The sequence below is a fragment of the Erithacus rubecula genome (assembly GCF_903797595.1).
Source record: "Erithacus rubecula genome assembly, chromosome: 17".
Lineage (NCBI taxonomy): Eukaryota > Metazoa > Chordata > Aves > Passeriformes > Muscicapidae > Erithacus > Erithacus rubecula.
This window is the reverse complement of record NC_136669.1, coordinates 5,880,594-5,898,368: the sequence shown is the minus strand read 5'-3', so window position 1 is coordinate 5,898,368 and position 17,775 is coordinate 5,880,594. Positions and strand designations below refer to the sequence as shown.

General features: G+C 44.5%; 1 protein-coding gene across 4 annotated transcripts in view; it reads left to right on the top strand.

Moving 5' to 3' along the window:
• Positions 1 to 1,999: 1,999 nt before the first annotated feature.
• SMURF1 (SMAD specific E3 ubiquitin protein ligase 1) overlaps positions 2,000 to 17,775 on the top strand; it is a 41,457-nt gene continuing 25,681 nt past the window's right edge. For all 4 annotated transcript variants that reach the window (XM_079320458.1, XM_079320457.1, XM_079320456.1 and 1 more), the window contains exon 1: positions 2,000 to 2,298. In XM_079320458.1, the coding sequence (XP_079176584.1) occupies positions 2,244 to 2,298 (55 nt within the window). In that variant the 5' untranslated portion in view covers positions 2,000 to 2,243. The remainder of the gene's footprint in view (positions 2,299 to 17,775) is intronic.

Genomic DNA, 17,775 nt, shown 5'->3' with positions numbered 1-17,775 from the left:
AGGAGCTGTGCAGCCCCAGTTATGGGTAGCAGGGCTGAGTATCACTCTTTTAATATTCAAATACTGGGATCTGATGAAATGGAAAGTACTTCTATCCAGAACTATGGACTTTAAAAACATGCTATAGCAATACCTGAACCAGGGCTGGTGCTGCCTGGGCTCTGTGGCTTCCCCCTGCTGCCAGGGCTGATGGGGCACCTGGGACTGGCCATGCTGGGTAAAACAAAGGTGAGGAATGTGTTTCCTCAGTGCCAGCAGAGACAGAGCTGGGGCCTGTGTGGCTGCCTTGTCTTTGGATTGTGGTCCTGTGTGGATCATCCCAGTTGGCTTTTCCCAGGGCCAGGCAGGGCTGCCCTGTGCAGCTGCTTTTTGCTGATGCTCTGATAAAATAAGCAGGATCAAAAGAGAAATGGGAAATCTCTTGGATTCTTTTTCCTGCCTGTGCTGGACATAAACCTGTGCTCAGTGCTGTTACACCTGCTCCTTTCCATCCTTGTAACTTACACTGAACTATTGTCCTGAACACGGGGGACAGGACAAAGTGCCCCTCTTAAACAGTGTTGGATGTGGCTGCAGTCTCCCCTGGCAGCTGGAGAGCTGGGCCAGTGCCTGGAGCATCCCCAAGGCTGCTGTGTGGGTGTGTGATTGACCTGCAGGCAGCTGCTTGCCTGGCCTGGGGAGCTGCCCTGCCCTGCTGCCCCAGGCAGCTGGAGCTCTGGGACAGGGGAGGGCATCCCCTTCTCCCAGGGGGGTGGGATGGGGGAGCCAGGGCACCAGTGAAGGGAAGATGCTGCTGTGCTTCCTCAGGGCAGCTCAACCTCCCTCTAGAGATGCATAAAAATGTAGTTTTTTTCTATTTAAAACCTGTCCTGGCCCCAGAGGAGCAAGTGGAGGAGAATTTAGCTGGAAGAGACCTCCAAGATCACCCAGTGACTTCCATCAGCCCACTGCCCCTTCAGTGCCACCTCTACATCTCTGAGCACTTCTAGGACTGGGGGCTTTGCTGCTGCCCTGGGCAGCCTGTCAGTGCTTGACCAGCAAGAAATACCTCCTTATCTCTAAAGCTGGCACAACCCAGGGCTCTTTCCTTTGTGTTATCACTTGGGAGAAGACTCCATTCCCTATCTGGCACCCTCCCATCAGGCATGTAGGCAGTGGGAAGGTGCTGCTCCATTTCTGGGGATGGGAAAGGCACTGTCCCTCCCTGTAGTGGTGCTTGCCCCAAATTAATACTCCTTTACATTCCTATGCCACCTGCAGGCACCCCTGTGACTCCTCCATGTCCCCTCCATACATCCTCCATGCCAACCATAGGCACATCTCTCATCCTTATGCTACCCTACAGGTCATTTCTGTTCCACCCCTGGGGTCACTTATTCACCCCCAGGCACCCTATTTACCCCTTTTCATCTCAAGACTGCTCTAGGTACCCTTATTCCCCCATTCCACCTCTATTCTGCCCTGTGCCACTCCCCAGGGAACCCATTATCTCTTATTTCCCACATCCCACTCCTATTCTGCTCTATTCCCCATTATTCACTCCTATTCCTGCATTGCCCCTATCCCATTCGTTTTCCCTTTTTGCCCCATTCTCTGCCCGTTCCCTCTCTATTCCTGCTATTCCCCTATCCCATTCTTATTTCCTCGTCCCACTCCCATTCCCTGTCCCACTCCTATTCCCCCTATTCCCCTATCCCACTTCTATTCACCCAATTCTCTTCCCTCCACTTCTATTCCCTAATTCCCCTATCCCCCTTCTATTCCCCCACTCCTATTCCCTAATTCTCTCTATTCCCTAATTCCCCCGTTCCCCCATCGCAATCCTGTTCCCCCATTCCCCTCTCTCTCCTCCCGCCAGGGGGCGCTCTCCGGACCGCTCCTGCGCATGCGCCACACCCCGACCTTCCCTGCCCCGACCTTCTCCTCATGGCGTCCGCACGCGGCCACGCCGCTCTGCGCGCTGACGTCACGGCCCTTCGCCGTGCGCGGGGGCGTGGCGGGGGCGTGGCCACGGTTCTCCGCGGCCGGGCCGGGCCGGGCGGGCGCGTCGGCGGCGGCGGCGGCTGAGGCGGCGGCTGAGGGAGCTGAGGGCGCCGAGCCTGCTGCGGCCGCCCGAACGCCAGCCCGGGGATCCCCGGCATCGTGAGGAGCGGCCGGGCTCGCATGGCGGGGCTGCGCGGGGCCGCCGGTTGAGCTCGGCGCCGCTGCCGCCTCCTCCTTCTCCTCCTCCTCCTGCAGGCGCGATGTCGAATCCCGGTACCCGCCGGAACGGATCCAGCATCAAGATCCGCCTCACAGGTAACGGGGCGGCCGCGGCTCGGTGTGTGTGTGGCCGCACATCCGCGGCCGGGCCCGGGGTCCCCTCCCCTCCCCGGCCTGGCTATGAGGGGAGGGGCGGCCGGGCCCGAGCTCCCAGCCTTGCTTAACTTTTATCCACCGTTTTTCTGTTCCGCTTCTACCTCTGTGACCCGACGGAGCCTCTCTGCGCTTTTGTTTATGTATATTTTTTCCCGCCCCTCCAGCATGAGGTGCTTGAGCCCCCTTGGGGTGACATAAATTTGAGGAGGGCGGGGGTTTGTCACTGTCTCCCCCTCGTTTTCCAGCGGGTCCGGCCAAGCTGCTCCCCCTGGGGCTTTCCCCATGGAAGGTGACAGTCACCACTCTCTCCAGCACCCTGACCCTGAATGAGCTCCCTTCTGCACTGTTCCCCATGGGGGGTCCCTGTTAATAACTCTCCCTTGAATTCTGCTCGTTTGTGGGGTTTCTTCTGCACCCTCCCAGTGGGAGGATTTCCCTGTGCCACCCCTACCCCCTTCCTGGGGTGTATTCTGCACCTTCCCTGTCTGTGGGTATCCCTGTGACACTTTTTCCCCCTTCCCAGCCTTTCCCAGGCTTTTCCCTGTTCCTTCCCCCATGGGAATATCCCTGTGCCCCCCATTCCACCCCTCCAGACCATCCTACCCCTTCATGGGGTCTCCTCTCCACCTTTCTCAGGAGGATTCCCAGGGCCACCTCTCCCACAGACTGGCTTTTAGCAAAGCCTTTCATAATTTGCTTTACTTCACTTTAATTAACAACCCCCCCCAACCTCCTCTGTGCCAAGGAGGATAACTCAGTTGCTAATGAGAAAATACCCATTTAGTTGCTTTTAGCTAGATTCTTTTTTTTTTAGGGTGCTTTTTTTTTTTAATCTTTTTTTTTTTTAGTTTTCCCTCCTTCCTCTCAACTTGTTCTCACCTGGCACATCCTGGCATTCAACTTTGGAAGTTCCTGCCCTGTGCAGGAGGTGATACACAGAGCTGTGTCTGACCTGCCTCCGTGTGAGGCCTCTGGAGGGTTTGTGGATGGATAAACCAATTTATGTTGGACCCTGAAAGATCTGGATTAAGTCTTTTGGAAGCTGCTCCAGTCAATGCTGAGCCTGCTTCTTTAATGAGAAGAGACACAGTTCCTGCTTGTTGAGACTGCTGTGTGAATTATTTAAAAATAAGGTCCAATCCAGTCTTTCAAAGGCAACAAGTGGATGCTTGGAGGTCACTTGGGCTGGAGAAGCCACAGTGCTGCTCTGGGTGACTGGAATTGATCCCTGGAGAGGGATCTTCTGTGTGTGGGTGCATAAAACACTGGCAGATAATGAGAAAACGGTGCTGGTGAAACTGCAGTTACAGGTTAACTTGCTCCTGGCACATAACACACTCAGAGGCAGATCATCAAAAAATAAAAATCCTGGTGTTCTTTTAATCCTTTGATTCTGCACTGCTTGTGCTTCAGAAGACCAAAGTTTGTGAGGATAATGTAAATCTGAAAATCCTTTTCTTGGATGGGAGAAGGCTGGAAATATTTTTAGGTTGTATGAATGATGTTTGATCTGAAATGAGTTTTGTGGTGATGTATACCAAATGTCAGCTCAGTCCTTAATGTGGCTTATTTTTATGCAAGTCAGTCAATAAAAATGTGAGTTAAGTGACTTAGGCCATGGTCATAGCCCTTCTGAGCTGGAGGAGATCATTTAAATAACAGAGAGAAGCTGTTGAGTTTAATTTTAAAGGCTGAATGCTGCAGCAAAATGCTTTTTTACTTTTAGCATACACTAGTCTTTGCTCTGAGCTGGGAACATTTCCTGGAACAGACTGAAGTTTCAGTTTATTGAGCAACTTGGTAGATTTATTTTTTATTACTCCCCATTTTAAAACTGTATTGAAGAAATCTCCTGCTTGCTCAAACACATCTTCTGTTTTTACAAGCAGGAAACCTGGGTGATGTGACAAAAATTGCTATATTTAATCAACAAATAAATTGCTCTGGGAGAGGTTTAGCTCTGGAATTGTTGGGCAATGCAGAGTTCTTGGCTGGGACTGGGGTGCTGACTTACCTGTTTCAAATAGCTGCAGCCAGCCTGGCTGCTGTTTTCTCATCTCCTTGGCTATTGGGAGATTTGAGCACATTGAAATCAAGACAGAGGACCTAGTTTGTTATAATTTACTACCTGCATTGTGTTTCCTGTGATTAGGCACCATTGAAGTTTTGCAGTACTGAAAATAGCAGAGTAAATATCACTTAGGATGCCTGTGAGCTTTACTGGGTGAATGGCAAGGGAGCAGTGGTTGAATCTCTTGTGATTTTTTTTTTAAGACATAATTTTTTCCTCAAATGTTGTAAAGGTATTTGTGTTAGCAGAGTGTTGGGGTTATTTATGTGAATATATCCAAAAGTTCTCAATCCTCTGATTATTACCAGAAGTGATCTCTCAGCTTATACAGAGCAATGTCAGTCCTAGCCTGATGCAAATTGTAATGAACTAAAATGGTAAATAATGCACCCTGTGCAAAAATGCTAAAAACCTTGATTTAGCAATGAGTTGCATGACAGGTTAAAATGACTTTGTGGCCTGTGGATCTCAAATATGCTAATCTGCTGTCATATCTCAGCTTCTCCTCTACTTTCCACTAAAGCCTTTACCCCAACTGGTGATGCAAGAGCCAGAGATACTCTGGCCTTGTCTCTTGGAATGGTTCTAGGTGAAATAAGAGAAAACTTCCCCCTGAATCTGTGGTCTCTTCCTATCTGTGCTGTCATCAGGGAGTGCCATCCAACACAAGGATGGAAAAATAAAGTTATCCTGTGAGTGCATGTCCTTGCCAAATGTGCTTGGGGTCTGCTGGGTCAAGGAGGAACAATCCACGGGCCAGGGGACCTTGTGTACAGTTTTTACCCTTGTGCTTCTCTCTAACCTTTGGTTGCTGCTGCTCCCTGGGGAAATTCCCAAGGCTTCATCATCTCCAAGGCTTACACATGCCTTGCTCACACTTGTATCACCCACAAACACTGGTGAAAACTGCAGTCTCACTGGGTATGGGGGACAGTCTGATCCAGGTAGCTTGTAGGGAAGGGCTGCAGATGGAAAGGCCATTAAGAAATTGTCTAAACATGGAACTTTACCAAAAAAAGTTGGGTTCTGGTTTCATTTGTTCTGGCCATTTCAGTGGGGTCTCAGCTGAGGTGATAGGAGCTGGCTGGCTTCTGGGGCCATTGTGGAACTGAGGAAAGTTAAAGTTTATGGATCACTTCCTAGCTGGAGCAGGAAGGGAGAGGATCTCACATACATGGTCAGATGGCTGCGTTGAGGGCTGATGGCAAAACAGTTTCTTTAACAGAGAAACCAGAGTTAGTGTAACAGGAGGATCCAAATAATCTTCTCCAAGCACCTCACTTTACAGTGGTTCAGAATTCTCAATTCCTCCTTGGAAACCTGGCCTGGGAAGGTGCTGGGCTGCTCGTGGTGGCAGCTTTGGAAGGCAGGTGTAGGTGAGAATGTCCCAGGTGTGAGGGGTAAGAAAGTGAAGTGTCAGAAACATCAGGGAGGAGTGAGGAAGATGATGATGAAGCAAGTGGTTGCTTCGAGTGAGAAAGGAGCCAGAGGGGATTTGTAGGTGACAAATATGATTCATGTCATGAAGGTGGTTGTGCTTAGCAGTGGCAAAGAAAGGGGAAGAGAGAAGTGACACAGAGAGTGTCATGCACACACTTCCAGCTCAGTGTAGTTCAGGGAAGCTGCAGCCACAAAGCCTGGGCAGTTGGTAAATGGGTGGCTTTGGGACTTTCTGCTTTTGTAATTCAGGGAATCCATAAAAGAATACAGTGACTGAAAGTAGAAGATAAAACGTGGTGTTGTCACTTAGAATTGTCACAAAAGCACAGGCTAAAGCTGTCCCAAATGTCAGGATGTTTTACTTCCCTTTCATGACTAATGTATCGATGAGTGCAGCAGTTAACTGGCTGATCAATAGCAACACTAACATTGGTGACCTGGTCTCGTTCCTGTCCCATGTTTAGGAACAATGAATATCTATGTAAGGATCTCTCCATCAGACATGGTAAATACATCATGGGCTGGCTGTAGTTTTATGGTTGGGCATCAGGACCAGCGGTTCCAGGTGAAGAGTGCTGGGCAGAAAGGCAGGAAGAGCTGAGTATTTGGTATTTAATATCCAGCCAGCTTTGTGCCATAGGGGGCACGGTGGGAAGCAGCTCTTGGGTAGCTCCAAATGTGTTTAGTGTGGTAATGTGGGAGTGTGTTGAAATCCATGTCTGGTTATTTTCCCCTGGTAAGGATTTTCTCTTCCCCTGGTCTGCGGGAGCGGGGCCCGGCTGTGATTGGAGCGCGGGGCTGCGCTCGCTGCGGAGCTCGGCCGCAGATTTCCTGTGTGATGCTGAGCGAGGCACTTCATCTCCTTCTGCCTCCCTTCCCCATTTGCCTTGGGAAACAGCAGCGTTTTCATGAAGGTGAATTCGTGGCTGTTCAGAGCCCTATGGATAGGAATGGCAAAGAGGCTTCACATGTAACTCTGGGGGTATTAAAGAAAATAAAATCTTGCTTTCACAGGAGGAAGCGCAGAGCACAGCCTTTGCAGTTGGCCAGCTGACATTTTGGGGCTGCCAGAGTGGGAATCCAAAGAGCAGCCTTTTCCTCTGGGCAGGCTATGGGGAGCAAGTCTCTTTTTTTGCTTCTCCCAGTAAGTCAAAGCTGTGCCAGCGCCATTGTCCTGGTGGAAGTAAATTAAATCACCAAAAAGAGTTTGTTTGAATATCCCCCTCAGGCAGGGAAAGTAGAAACAATAACTACTTTATTCCTGACTTGAAACTTTCTTTTGTCAAATTGAATGCCTTCATATAAAGAAATGCAATTTGGGATGTGGTTGTGCAGTTCGTGATTTCTTTTTATTCCATACTGCCCACCAGTGTAAGAACAGTTCTCTCGTCTGTTTCTTGAAACCGCTTTATCACATTTCTAAGATTTTGTAGCATCATCCTTTCTGTTTGTATTTCAAAATTAATCATCAATTCCAGGGAAATACAACCAGTGTTGAATTTCTCAGTGTGGAGGTTGCTCTTATACCATGATTTTCTGGGTAGAGGAGCTTTACTGACAGCAGCTCCAAGGCTGCTAAAATTGCCACTGTAAATAAAGATCAGTGAGCCCCCTCAGTTGTTCCTGAGCTGGCTGAAGGTTTGCTTGATGGGTCACAGAATGGAGAAGTACATCATGGAAATACCATCCATGTGTGTGGGTTTTGGAGGTTTACCTGGATTGGTGCCCACCTTGAAGCCAGTCCAGTTGCCATGCTTAGAGCTGGATTAATCTGGTTGGATTACTTGCTGCTATTTATGGTTCTTGAGTCAACTACTCAGTGTTGGTTTGGGCTGTCTTGGTGGAGGCAGCGAGATAGAGGAGAATGGGTTTGGATAAGATGTGGATAAATCAATTGGTTGGGTGTGAAGTTTAGCCAGCAATTCATGTAAGACTTGAGTGAGGAGAAAAATAAGAAGAAAAAAAAAAAGCCTGGAAGAGATGTTTCATGTGCCATCTTTTTCCCTAAGTTTGAAATGGAATCTTTTTTGTTGTTGTTTTGTGTTTGTTGTCTCTATTATTATTCCTCTAGAAATAGTCAAAGTATTACTATGAGTAGGACTGAAGTCTGGAATATCACTGAGAGCTTTGATATTTTTCATGTTTTTCATGGAAGCAGATGCTGATTTATTCTTCCAGAGTAAAATAAACTTATTGCAAATGGTTTGTCCTTTCCTGTAGCGACAGTTGTCAGGGCAGAGAGGAGTCAGTGCAATCTTGAGTCGCAAGGTTGACAACCATTGTGTTGTGGATCTGCTCAGCTTTTAGGGAATGTCTTCACTGAGATCTTACTATGATCCTTGATGCTTTGCCATCCCAGGGTACCTCAGTGAGGACAGCACTACAGTTGAGCCACTTCCAGCTTTTTTCACCTGAATATCATCTCTCATTCTCCACGTCTGTTGGCAAGGCTGCAGTTAAGCCTGCGGGTCGCTGACATGGAGCACTGGTATTATGGCTGGTGGTGAGGAAGCTGCTGCTCTGACATTGGCATGTTTCAGGTGCTTACAAATGAGTTCCTGCAATGCTGCTGCAGTAACTCAAGATGTTATCTCCTTCTTGGTCTGCTGACCCTCGTTGCCAAAAATTTGTCACCTGCCATGAGAAAGCTGGCAGAAGAAAAACTGTGCTCGCACTTCAGCTGCTTCAGTGCAAATTCAGCTTCCCTGTGTAGGTCTAACTCTAGGATTTAGACTAAGGTGCTGAACATTGAAAAGCTCAGGTGTGTGCATGTTGGGATATTTTAGGAGAGAAAAATCAGAGGAGACTCAGTGATTTCTTAAACCACGCAGTAAGTGTGTATATCTCAATTTAAAATAATTTGTATAAGTATTAACGTAATAAAAGAAGAAAGCTGCATATATGTTTGCTAAATTAGGCAGTAGGTCAATTAGCATTAAGATGCTACATGTTTTTAAACTTTGTTTCACATGTGTTTAAGGGGAAATTCAGTGATTTGTGAGAGGGGATCCCTGGGAATATTTTGCAGCTTTCCCTGTCTGGGAAAGTCATAAAATATAATTGGAGAATATAGCAGAAATAATGGGACTTTTTCTTTGTCATACTCTCTTATGAACTGGCAGCTACATGGTGAATATTTGGGGGTGTAGGATGATAAATCTGGTGATGCTGTAGTTGACTTGGCAGAGTAAGCATCCATGCTGTTTCAGAAAGAATCTCTCCACAGGGCTGTAATAGCTTGATGCCTTCCTCTTCAGTAAGTCATTTTTGTCAAGTTAAAGGCCAAAATTCAAACTGGCTTGTTGTCAAGGACACTAAGCACAGCAGGCAAAAATCCCCAAGGCTACCCAATTCCCAGCATAGATAGATAAAGCTGGCAGAGCCTGCTTTACTCTTCTTCCCCTCCCCCGGAAAAATCCTCTTCTCTGGTTTGTTTTTTCTTTTTTTTTTTGAGGATATGGGCACTATTCCGCATACTAATACAATTTAACAGAAAGTATTTAAATGGAAGGTTTGTTCATCTGTTTGTGGGTAAAACAATCCATTATTGTTTGGGAGTAATGGAAGAATAATGCACAATCCCTGCAGTGAGCTGGCCATGCTGCAGGCAGCCGTTCCAGCTGTGCTCACCTCACCACAGCTGGAGGGAATTGTCCTTGGCACAGCCGCGGCTCCGGTGGGATGGAGCACTTCAGATGGGTTCAACTCATCATCCTAAACTGTGAGAAATGATGGGAAATGCTGTGGGATTGGACTTGGTACCAGCTTGCTGTTTGACACTGGTCCTGGCTCCTGAGGCTGTGCAGCAGTTTAGGAACAAGGCAGTGTTAAACCACACCATGGACTGCAAGGATTATTGACCACTGCCTGTTGTACTCCAGGAGTGCTGAGTGTCCCTGAATGTCCTCACTGATGGGCACTTTTACCCGTGGTTGGTTTTTTAGAATGGTGGATATTTCTTTGCCAATTCATTGTGAAGAAGGTTTGCTAAAGAAAATAAAATTGGTTTATTTTTCATTCATAGGTAACCTGCTATTATCCTTCTCTCGCAGGAGTTTTTGCTTTCATAGGTAACCAGTAGCAGGAAAATAAATACTTTTGATAGGATTCAATCTTTTTTCCTTAACTTAATGAGATCTTTGTAGATACATTTCATTATTTGGAGTAAAATGGCTATTTTGGATGAGTGAACTAGGAAAAATAGTGTTTTCGTTGACCTTTTAATATGTTTACAGTTTTGTCTTCCTTAAATGTCTGCCCATTTCCTCTAATAATTGGACTAAAATAAAATGGTTATGTATTTATCAGTTTAAAGTTTCCATATCTTGTTTACGTCAGAAAATTAGGAATTAAATTTGCATGTGTTAAATTCTAGACTTCTAATTTGTCTTCCTGATGTTTCCAGGACAATTTTGAAAGCTCTCCTTTGTATTTTTCTCCTGAAAATAAAGGTTAAAACACTGAAGATAGTTGCCTTTCTTATTTATACTGGAAAATAATTTATTTATTTTGGCAACTCCTCACATCAGTCTGGACTTTCTTTTTTCATGGCCTTGACCTTTCTTCTTTGCATGCCAGATTTGGTCTGTTTTGCACCCCCAAAGCCAACTGGACATTGCAGCAGAAAATTCAATCCTGTGGTCAGTGTTTGCACATTCTTTAGTACATGGGGTGTTTGACCTGAAAAGTTTATTGGAAAGGAAACATCTTTAGAAATACATGTGCTCTGTTTTCCTGAAGAGCAAAAGGAAAAAAACCCCAAACTCCAAACTGAAAATGAACTGAGTATATGGATTGGCCTGTTGCTTTAATGTTATTTTTTGACTATACAAGTGCAGAATTTAGAAAAATGAAGAATTTCAGTTTGATTCAGACTCGCAGTGATTGATGCATTTCCCAGGGAATCCTTGGTCTTTGTCCTTGCAGCTGATGTGTTTTGGTTCCTTGCCTGTGTGCAAACATTATTATAAGTATGTAGGAACTTCACTTTAACTCAGAATTAAAATACCATATTTTACAAGCGTAAGTCTAATTAGCAGATACCTCATTGTTGCTCCTTTAATGTTAATGGGAAGAGAATCCATTCCATTTGGTAAACTTTGGGTTTGCAGTTGAGTGGGTAAATGTAAGCTAAAGGTCTGATGTCAGCCTTTGAAAGAGAAATGGGGTGAATTTTCTGGGCTCTTGAAGTGATACTTACTTCAGTGCTTTATATTCCAAGGAATTCCGAGCAGTGTCTCTCATCTCTCTTTCTTAAAAACATCTGCAGACAGGTAATGGCCACATTAAGTACTGCAGTGGGCATGTTCATATCTCATGTGTCTGTAAATACCCTACTGAGCAGATCAGAGAGAGCAGAAATGGCTTAGTGGAAAAAAAAAAAATAATGCCTGAAATGTTGTGGCTTTTGGAATTGGCAGAGAATTGCTGTGTCTCTAATTTTTCATCTCCCAGTTATCCCTTACATAAAGTGTTTTTAGGCTGTGATCAGCTGATGCTTTTAACCCACCCCTGAAATTGTTTTTAACCAGAGTGAAAATACTTCTGCTGAGGTCCCCCTTGCACAGATGAGAGGTGAAACAAGGTTAAATGAGATGAGGTTAAAAGGCAGAAGTGAAGTTAGGGAAGCCAGAAGGTGCCAGGGAGTGGTTCAGCTGTGAAACTCAGCATGGTCCATCAGCCTCTGAGTGTTCTGGAGTCAGAGAAGAGCTTCAGTGCTGAACTCAGGCTTTAATGACTTTATACAACTTGGTAATTGTGTGATGTAACCAAGTTCTGTGATGTAACCACACTCAGATCTAAATATCTCATCTTCTCCCAGAGATCCTGTCGTTCATTCAATAATCCAACATTAAATTTGCCTCTGGAAAAGCCCAAGGCGTAGGAATAAGTGTCTGACTCTTTATAAGAGTGACTTCTGCATATTGGGCAATAATTAACTAAAAATAGTATGCTGTGTGTACAGCTAATGTGCCATAAGGGGAACACCTACATCTTTTATTCCTTCTTTCCAAGAATTTTAGGGAATTTAATGTTAATAGACTTCTTTCAAGACATTAATTAATGTGTCTGTGCTCATTTATCGAGCTCTAAGTGAGACAGCCTTGCAGCCCAACACTGGCCTGCAACCCCTGGATCTGCTGAAGGTAGTGAAATCAGCTCCAATTTTTGTCACCAGCCCTAGAAGGAGATCTGGAAGGAGACTTTGGCAAACAGAAGAACCATGTAAATAGGTGCTTTTCTGTGTTGTGTTCTTTATTTTAAGATTAAATACCTTCTTGGAGTTCCAGGTCTGTCTGGTAACAGGATAAATAACACTTCACTATAACCCAGCAGCTTGGCTTGGACTTCTAGTCAAAGTCATTTCTTTTATAATTTTTTTTTATTTGTGGAATCACGGAAGTAATTTGACTTGTTACAAATAATGTTTTGATAAACTTCAATAGAAATTAGCAAACCAGCCATCGAATGGGATTTATAAGACATTGCTTGGGAAAATGTGTAGTAAGTAGTCTGCAATTCAAGGCATTTCCTTTGCAGGATGCTTATCAAGTCTGCATGTGCTACTTCCAAATTGAACTAGAACGTAGATGAGAGCTATTTTTGATAGAAAGGGGGGGGGGGAGAAAATAAAGCCCAGTTGGAAAGTAGTAACAAGTTTTTTTCTCATTGCCTTGGGATGTAAATCCTGCAAGTATGCAGAGTGAAAACAGACTTTGAAACAGCCGAAGAAAACAGATTTATCTGTGATGTTTGAGATGATGCTGCTAGTGTAAACGTGATTGAAATAGTCATTGTAGGAGTGGTGAGTAAATATACCAAAGGCTTTTGGATAAACTGACTTCTATTTGCTGCTCCATATGCCAAGTAAAGGCAAAATGTCCTGCTTGTTTCTGGGATGTTCCTTCCCCAGGGAGGCTGTAGCAGGAGGAGCAGCCACTGGTTTTAAGGATTGTTGTGCTCCCAGATGCCAATGTAGAGTTCTTCTTTTATGCCCTGGATGTGGTTGCTGGACTCTTCTGGGCTGTTGGAATTAAGATGTTGCAAGACCCAGGGGAAAACGATCCAGCAAATATTTTTGCGAGAATTTCTTGTAGAATAATCAGTTTTTTAGCCTTTTGGTGTTTCACAAATCAGCAGTGAAACCTGGAATGTGGAAGCTGTCTACACTTTTCAGGACAAAGTGCTGCCTTATTTGACCGTCAGGCTGATGGATAAACTTACAGGACAAGCTTAATCTTTTTTTCCAGACTGAAAAATTGCCAGGCTGAAAAGGGATCTCACCTGTCATTCTCCTCTAATTTTTTGCCTTTTCATCTGACTTCAGTCAAATTTGATAAAGGCAGAGAAATTAAGCATACCAGGGCTCAAGACTCATGGAGATGAGGAGCCTGGGAGAGCAAATCCACCCTCCCATGGACTGGTAGAGTTGTCCTGGTGCCAGCCCTGTGCACAGATGTGGAAGGAGGAACCTGGGAAAGTGAGTGAGGAGCTCTGAGGTAGGAAAGGGAGGGACATATTTGAATTAAGTCCCACACACCTACAGGTAAAGCAAGATTCACGAACTGCAGTGAGAGTGTTTGAGGGTTTCGTTGGCTTTTTTCCCCCCCCAGAATTTAACATTATCTGAGGCAAATATACAGATGACTTTATCAAGCACCTGTAATAATGCTCCCTATATGTTTGTTTGGATTTAGGGGTTTTGTTTTGCCTTCTCACCCAGCTGAAATTGTGCCTTAATTCCTCACACAAAGCTTCAGTTGCGCCCTGTGAGCACGTCGCTTCCAGCAGCAGCCACTGCATCAACCTCCTACTGGCATTTTTTAATTAAAAGAACAGCACTATCACTTCAAATTAGTGCCACATAGCTTATTGGAGTAAGGAGTGAAATGGTGTTTAAAGGTTTTTCGCTCGTGGAAATTTTTTATTAAAATTTGCTGGTTTGGCTTTATCAGTAGTTTGTCATTCAGTGCTTGGCCAATATCTGATTCTGAGGTGTGCAATTCCTCTCAGTGATATGAATACAAATAAAAGGCTGGCTTTTAATATCTCCACTGTTTGATAAACAAGAAGCACCTTCTTCATAAAAACAAAGCAACCAACATTATATTATTTTATGATTCCCACAAAGCAAGTGTCAGCCTGTTTTTCAAGTGCATTCCCTGTGTGGAGAAGGTAGTGAAGAAATAGATATTTCTGGGAGCTTCTGTGCCCTGAACTGTGACGAGCTGTTTTTGTAATCCTGTTCAGTGAAATTGTTAGGCCTCCTCTATACTAAATTACTGTTAGAGCAAGGAATATATCCAGGGGGAGGTAGCCCTAGTGAGAATTTTCCTCATACAGCATTTCATTCTGACTGGAATATTAGCACTGTTAACCATCCATGCGAAATGTAATGTATTCAATCTATTTAATCAATTTAAAGTGGAAAGCAAACGTCTTAGGCTTTGGGTGAACCAGCTGTCCTCATGTACTGAGTTTTTTAGATGTTAAGCTGGGCTTTGGATGTGCTGATGTAGTAGTTTGATAATGAACTTTTTGTTTAAGAGAACTTGCTTCATATTTTTTTTTGCAGGATCCTGTGACCAAGTGGTGTCACTTGCATAAAATCCTGTGCCTTGAATATGCATTAAGGTTGTATGGGAGAAGGCATTGTATTTTTTTTCCTTCAAGCTCCAGTTTATTTATGTAATACCTTTGATCAAGCTATCTCAGAGCAGTAGTGGGATTGTAATTTATTGATGTAATGGACACTGACATTTTGTACAAGGAAAATGGCAAACAGGTGCTGTTGACAGGCAAAGTGATGAATGTATAATGTAGAAAAAATTGTGACCAAACATCCTGGTTGGAATAATGCACTAAAACATTTTCACCCAGATCCCAGTCTTTGTGACTGCAGATTCACTTGGGATTTGAAAGGGAGGCTTCTTTAGCAAGAAGCTTGCAAGTTGTTAATAAAAATTGCCCATGGGAGGAAGGTCCATATATATTATTGTTAAGCCACTGTTGAGAAACTGATTTTGCAATGAAAATGTTTATTTGTTTTGAAAGACAAATCTGTGCTAGAATGCTACGAATGCTCTACTTATCTGTTTTCATTCTAAACTCTATTTTTATTTTGCTCTCTGCAGCCTGTCTGTAACTAAAACATTCCTAGCATCCTTTGGCTGGAGATTCAGTCAAGGACTTTTTTGTCCTGCTTTCAAGAAGATGATTCCAGTCTTTCTTGAAGCTTCTCCAAAGGAAATTTCTTCTCTGGAGTGGATAAGGTGACAATGAGGGAAGTCACTGCTTATGGTCCAAAGGCTTAGTGGCATCCTCTTGTTGTTCTGCCCTGCCATGCTTAATCTGAAAACAAATGGAAATATTTTAGCATAGCTACATGGCACACAGTAAGAGTTGGAGCCACTCTGTGATGTTAATTCTGCTTGAGTTCACTCAGCTCACGAGCTAGCTGTTAGCAGAATGATGTGGATAAATGTTTTGTGGGCACAGAGGAGAGGGGCTGTGTCCATGTCCCTGGGCTACAGACCTCCCTCCCCACCTCCCCATCCAATCGAAGGGTGTTTGCCATCACGGATTGGATTTTCTTGCTCAGCCAGGGATTGGCTCTGACCAGTGTGTTTGTTTTGTTGTTCATCCCTGGTGACTGTCAGTAGCACTTGGCTGAATAAACAGAGACTATTGATCAAATTTGAAGTCATTATCTTGGCAGTTTAAATAGATGCTGGCCTATATGATTAGAACAAGGGAGTAACACATAGGCTGATACAGCTTTATTTGGAAAAAAAGCCTTCTTTTCATAAAGTCCTGTTTGGTGCCATTCAGCTCCCAGTTTTTTGCCTCCCTTAGGTCACACAAGAATGAGACATTTTGCTTAAAATACCTAGATGAAGAGGGTGGCTTTGCTTGTGTAAGAGAACGATAACACAGATAGAACAGGGATCCACTGAACTTTGGTACTAACTGGAGATCAGGTTTGGAAGAAGGGGGTGCTACCATGAGGTTATTGGTTAACCACATCCAGCAAGGAATGCCCTGGGAGGAATCCTGCTCCAAGCCCCCAGCTCCAAAGCAGCAGCTGTGTTTGATTGTCCATCTCACTGCTGCTCAGCTGAGAGACACAGGGCTGTGAGATCTGGGTGTTCACACCCCAACACCACGGGTGTTTAATTACTTCTGAAGCAAATAGTTTCCTTTTAGTGGCTGCTGTCCTGCCAGGTGCCTGACAGCTTTCTCCATCATTTGAACATTTTGGATGGAGTGTTTTGTGAGGGAGTGATGGGCAGTGCTGTGTGAACAGCCAGCACTAATCCCCTTCCTGCCAGCCCGGTGCTCCTGAGTCACAGAGCAGTGTGTCTGTCCCTCGAGAGCGTGCACATTCAGCACCGGCATGCACACGGATTGACCCACATTTCCTCAGGCACAGCAGCAGTCACATGCAGCTCATTGCCAGGAAATCAGATGAGAACTGATGTAACTCAGTTCATCCAGCGTTTGCATGGCCCGGGCCAAAGTGCTTTTAGGGATTTACCACTTGTGTGACTAATAGGTGATTAGGTGGATTGGAAGGGAGCGTGTCTACGTGCTTCTTGTAGACAAGACTTATCCTGTAACAATGGCAGCACCAAAAAAAGTCCCTTACACATCATTCTCTCATTGTAGTTTTTAAATTAGACTGGTTATTAAATCAGATTTTCTTCCTCTACGTGAAAGCTTTCATACTAATTCCTTGGAAAGTTTGTTGCTTAGGGATATTTTTCCTGTGACAGGTGGACAAATGTCCTGTAGAAAAAAAAAAAACCCAATGATTCAGTCCTGGGATTAATAAAAGAACAAAAGTAGGTGAATGAATGATAAAAATTTGGCTTCACAAAGCTATTAATACCTCTGTAATTGCGGTCTTTTTTTGGAACAAGCCTCGTTTCTATCCCGTTCTCCTTCGCCTCTGCCACAGCTTCCTTATTCCTGCACATCCACTTGCAGTCCCCCTCCTTCCCCAGTGCCACCACTGTCACCTCCCCACGTCCCTCCCCGGGTTCAGCAGGGCTGGCACAAGGCCAGGGCTAATAAACCCAGACGAGCTGATTCCCTGGCAGGTGTCCAGGTGACTGCTCACCTTTGGTGCCCTCCACAAACACGGATGTTTGGGGCTGGTTTGGGTTTTTCATTTGTAAACAAGGAGAGTTTGGGCTGAGTTCTCTGAACAAATGAAAAAATAGACATAAAGGCAGTGGAGAGAGATTTGTAGCCTCTTGGGTGGGTGTTGGATGGGATTATAATGGGCTGAATAATCACAAAACAAGATACTGGAGATAGAAAAAATTTCCAGGAGTTAAAAACAATATTGTAAAACAGCTAATATACATGATTCAAAATGAGAAAGGATGCCAAGAATTTAATTTGGGTGAACACAATTTTTCTTCTCTCTTCCTGTTTTTAAACTTTGCGCCTTTATTTTAGCCTTTATATAGGAAATTAAGATAATTGTTCCATTATGTAGCTCAACACTTAATTAGCCTGAATTATTTTTTTTAAATTTTACTTGAATGGTCAAGGTGTCATTTTTCCCGTTTTTTTTGTACATGCCTCTTGGATCGTCTGGAATCTGACGGATATAATTTGAATATGGAATGGTAATGAAGACAGAAATAGATGTGTGCAAGAGCTGTTAACAAGGAAAGCATCAAGAAGAGAAGTCAGTGGAATGTTTAATTCCATCTAGTGTGGGCAGTTTTCCCCCTAAGACATTAAAAGCATTTATACCTCAGTACTAAGATCCAAGTTAGGATCAAGACTTCATTTATTATGGGCCATTAGGCTCTGCCACTTCTTTCCAGCACCAACTCCATCTTGATGATCCATATGTTTGTTATCCTCAGGTTGATAACGACAGCCCAGGG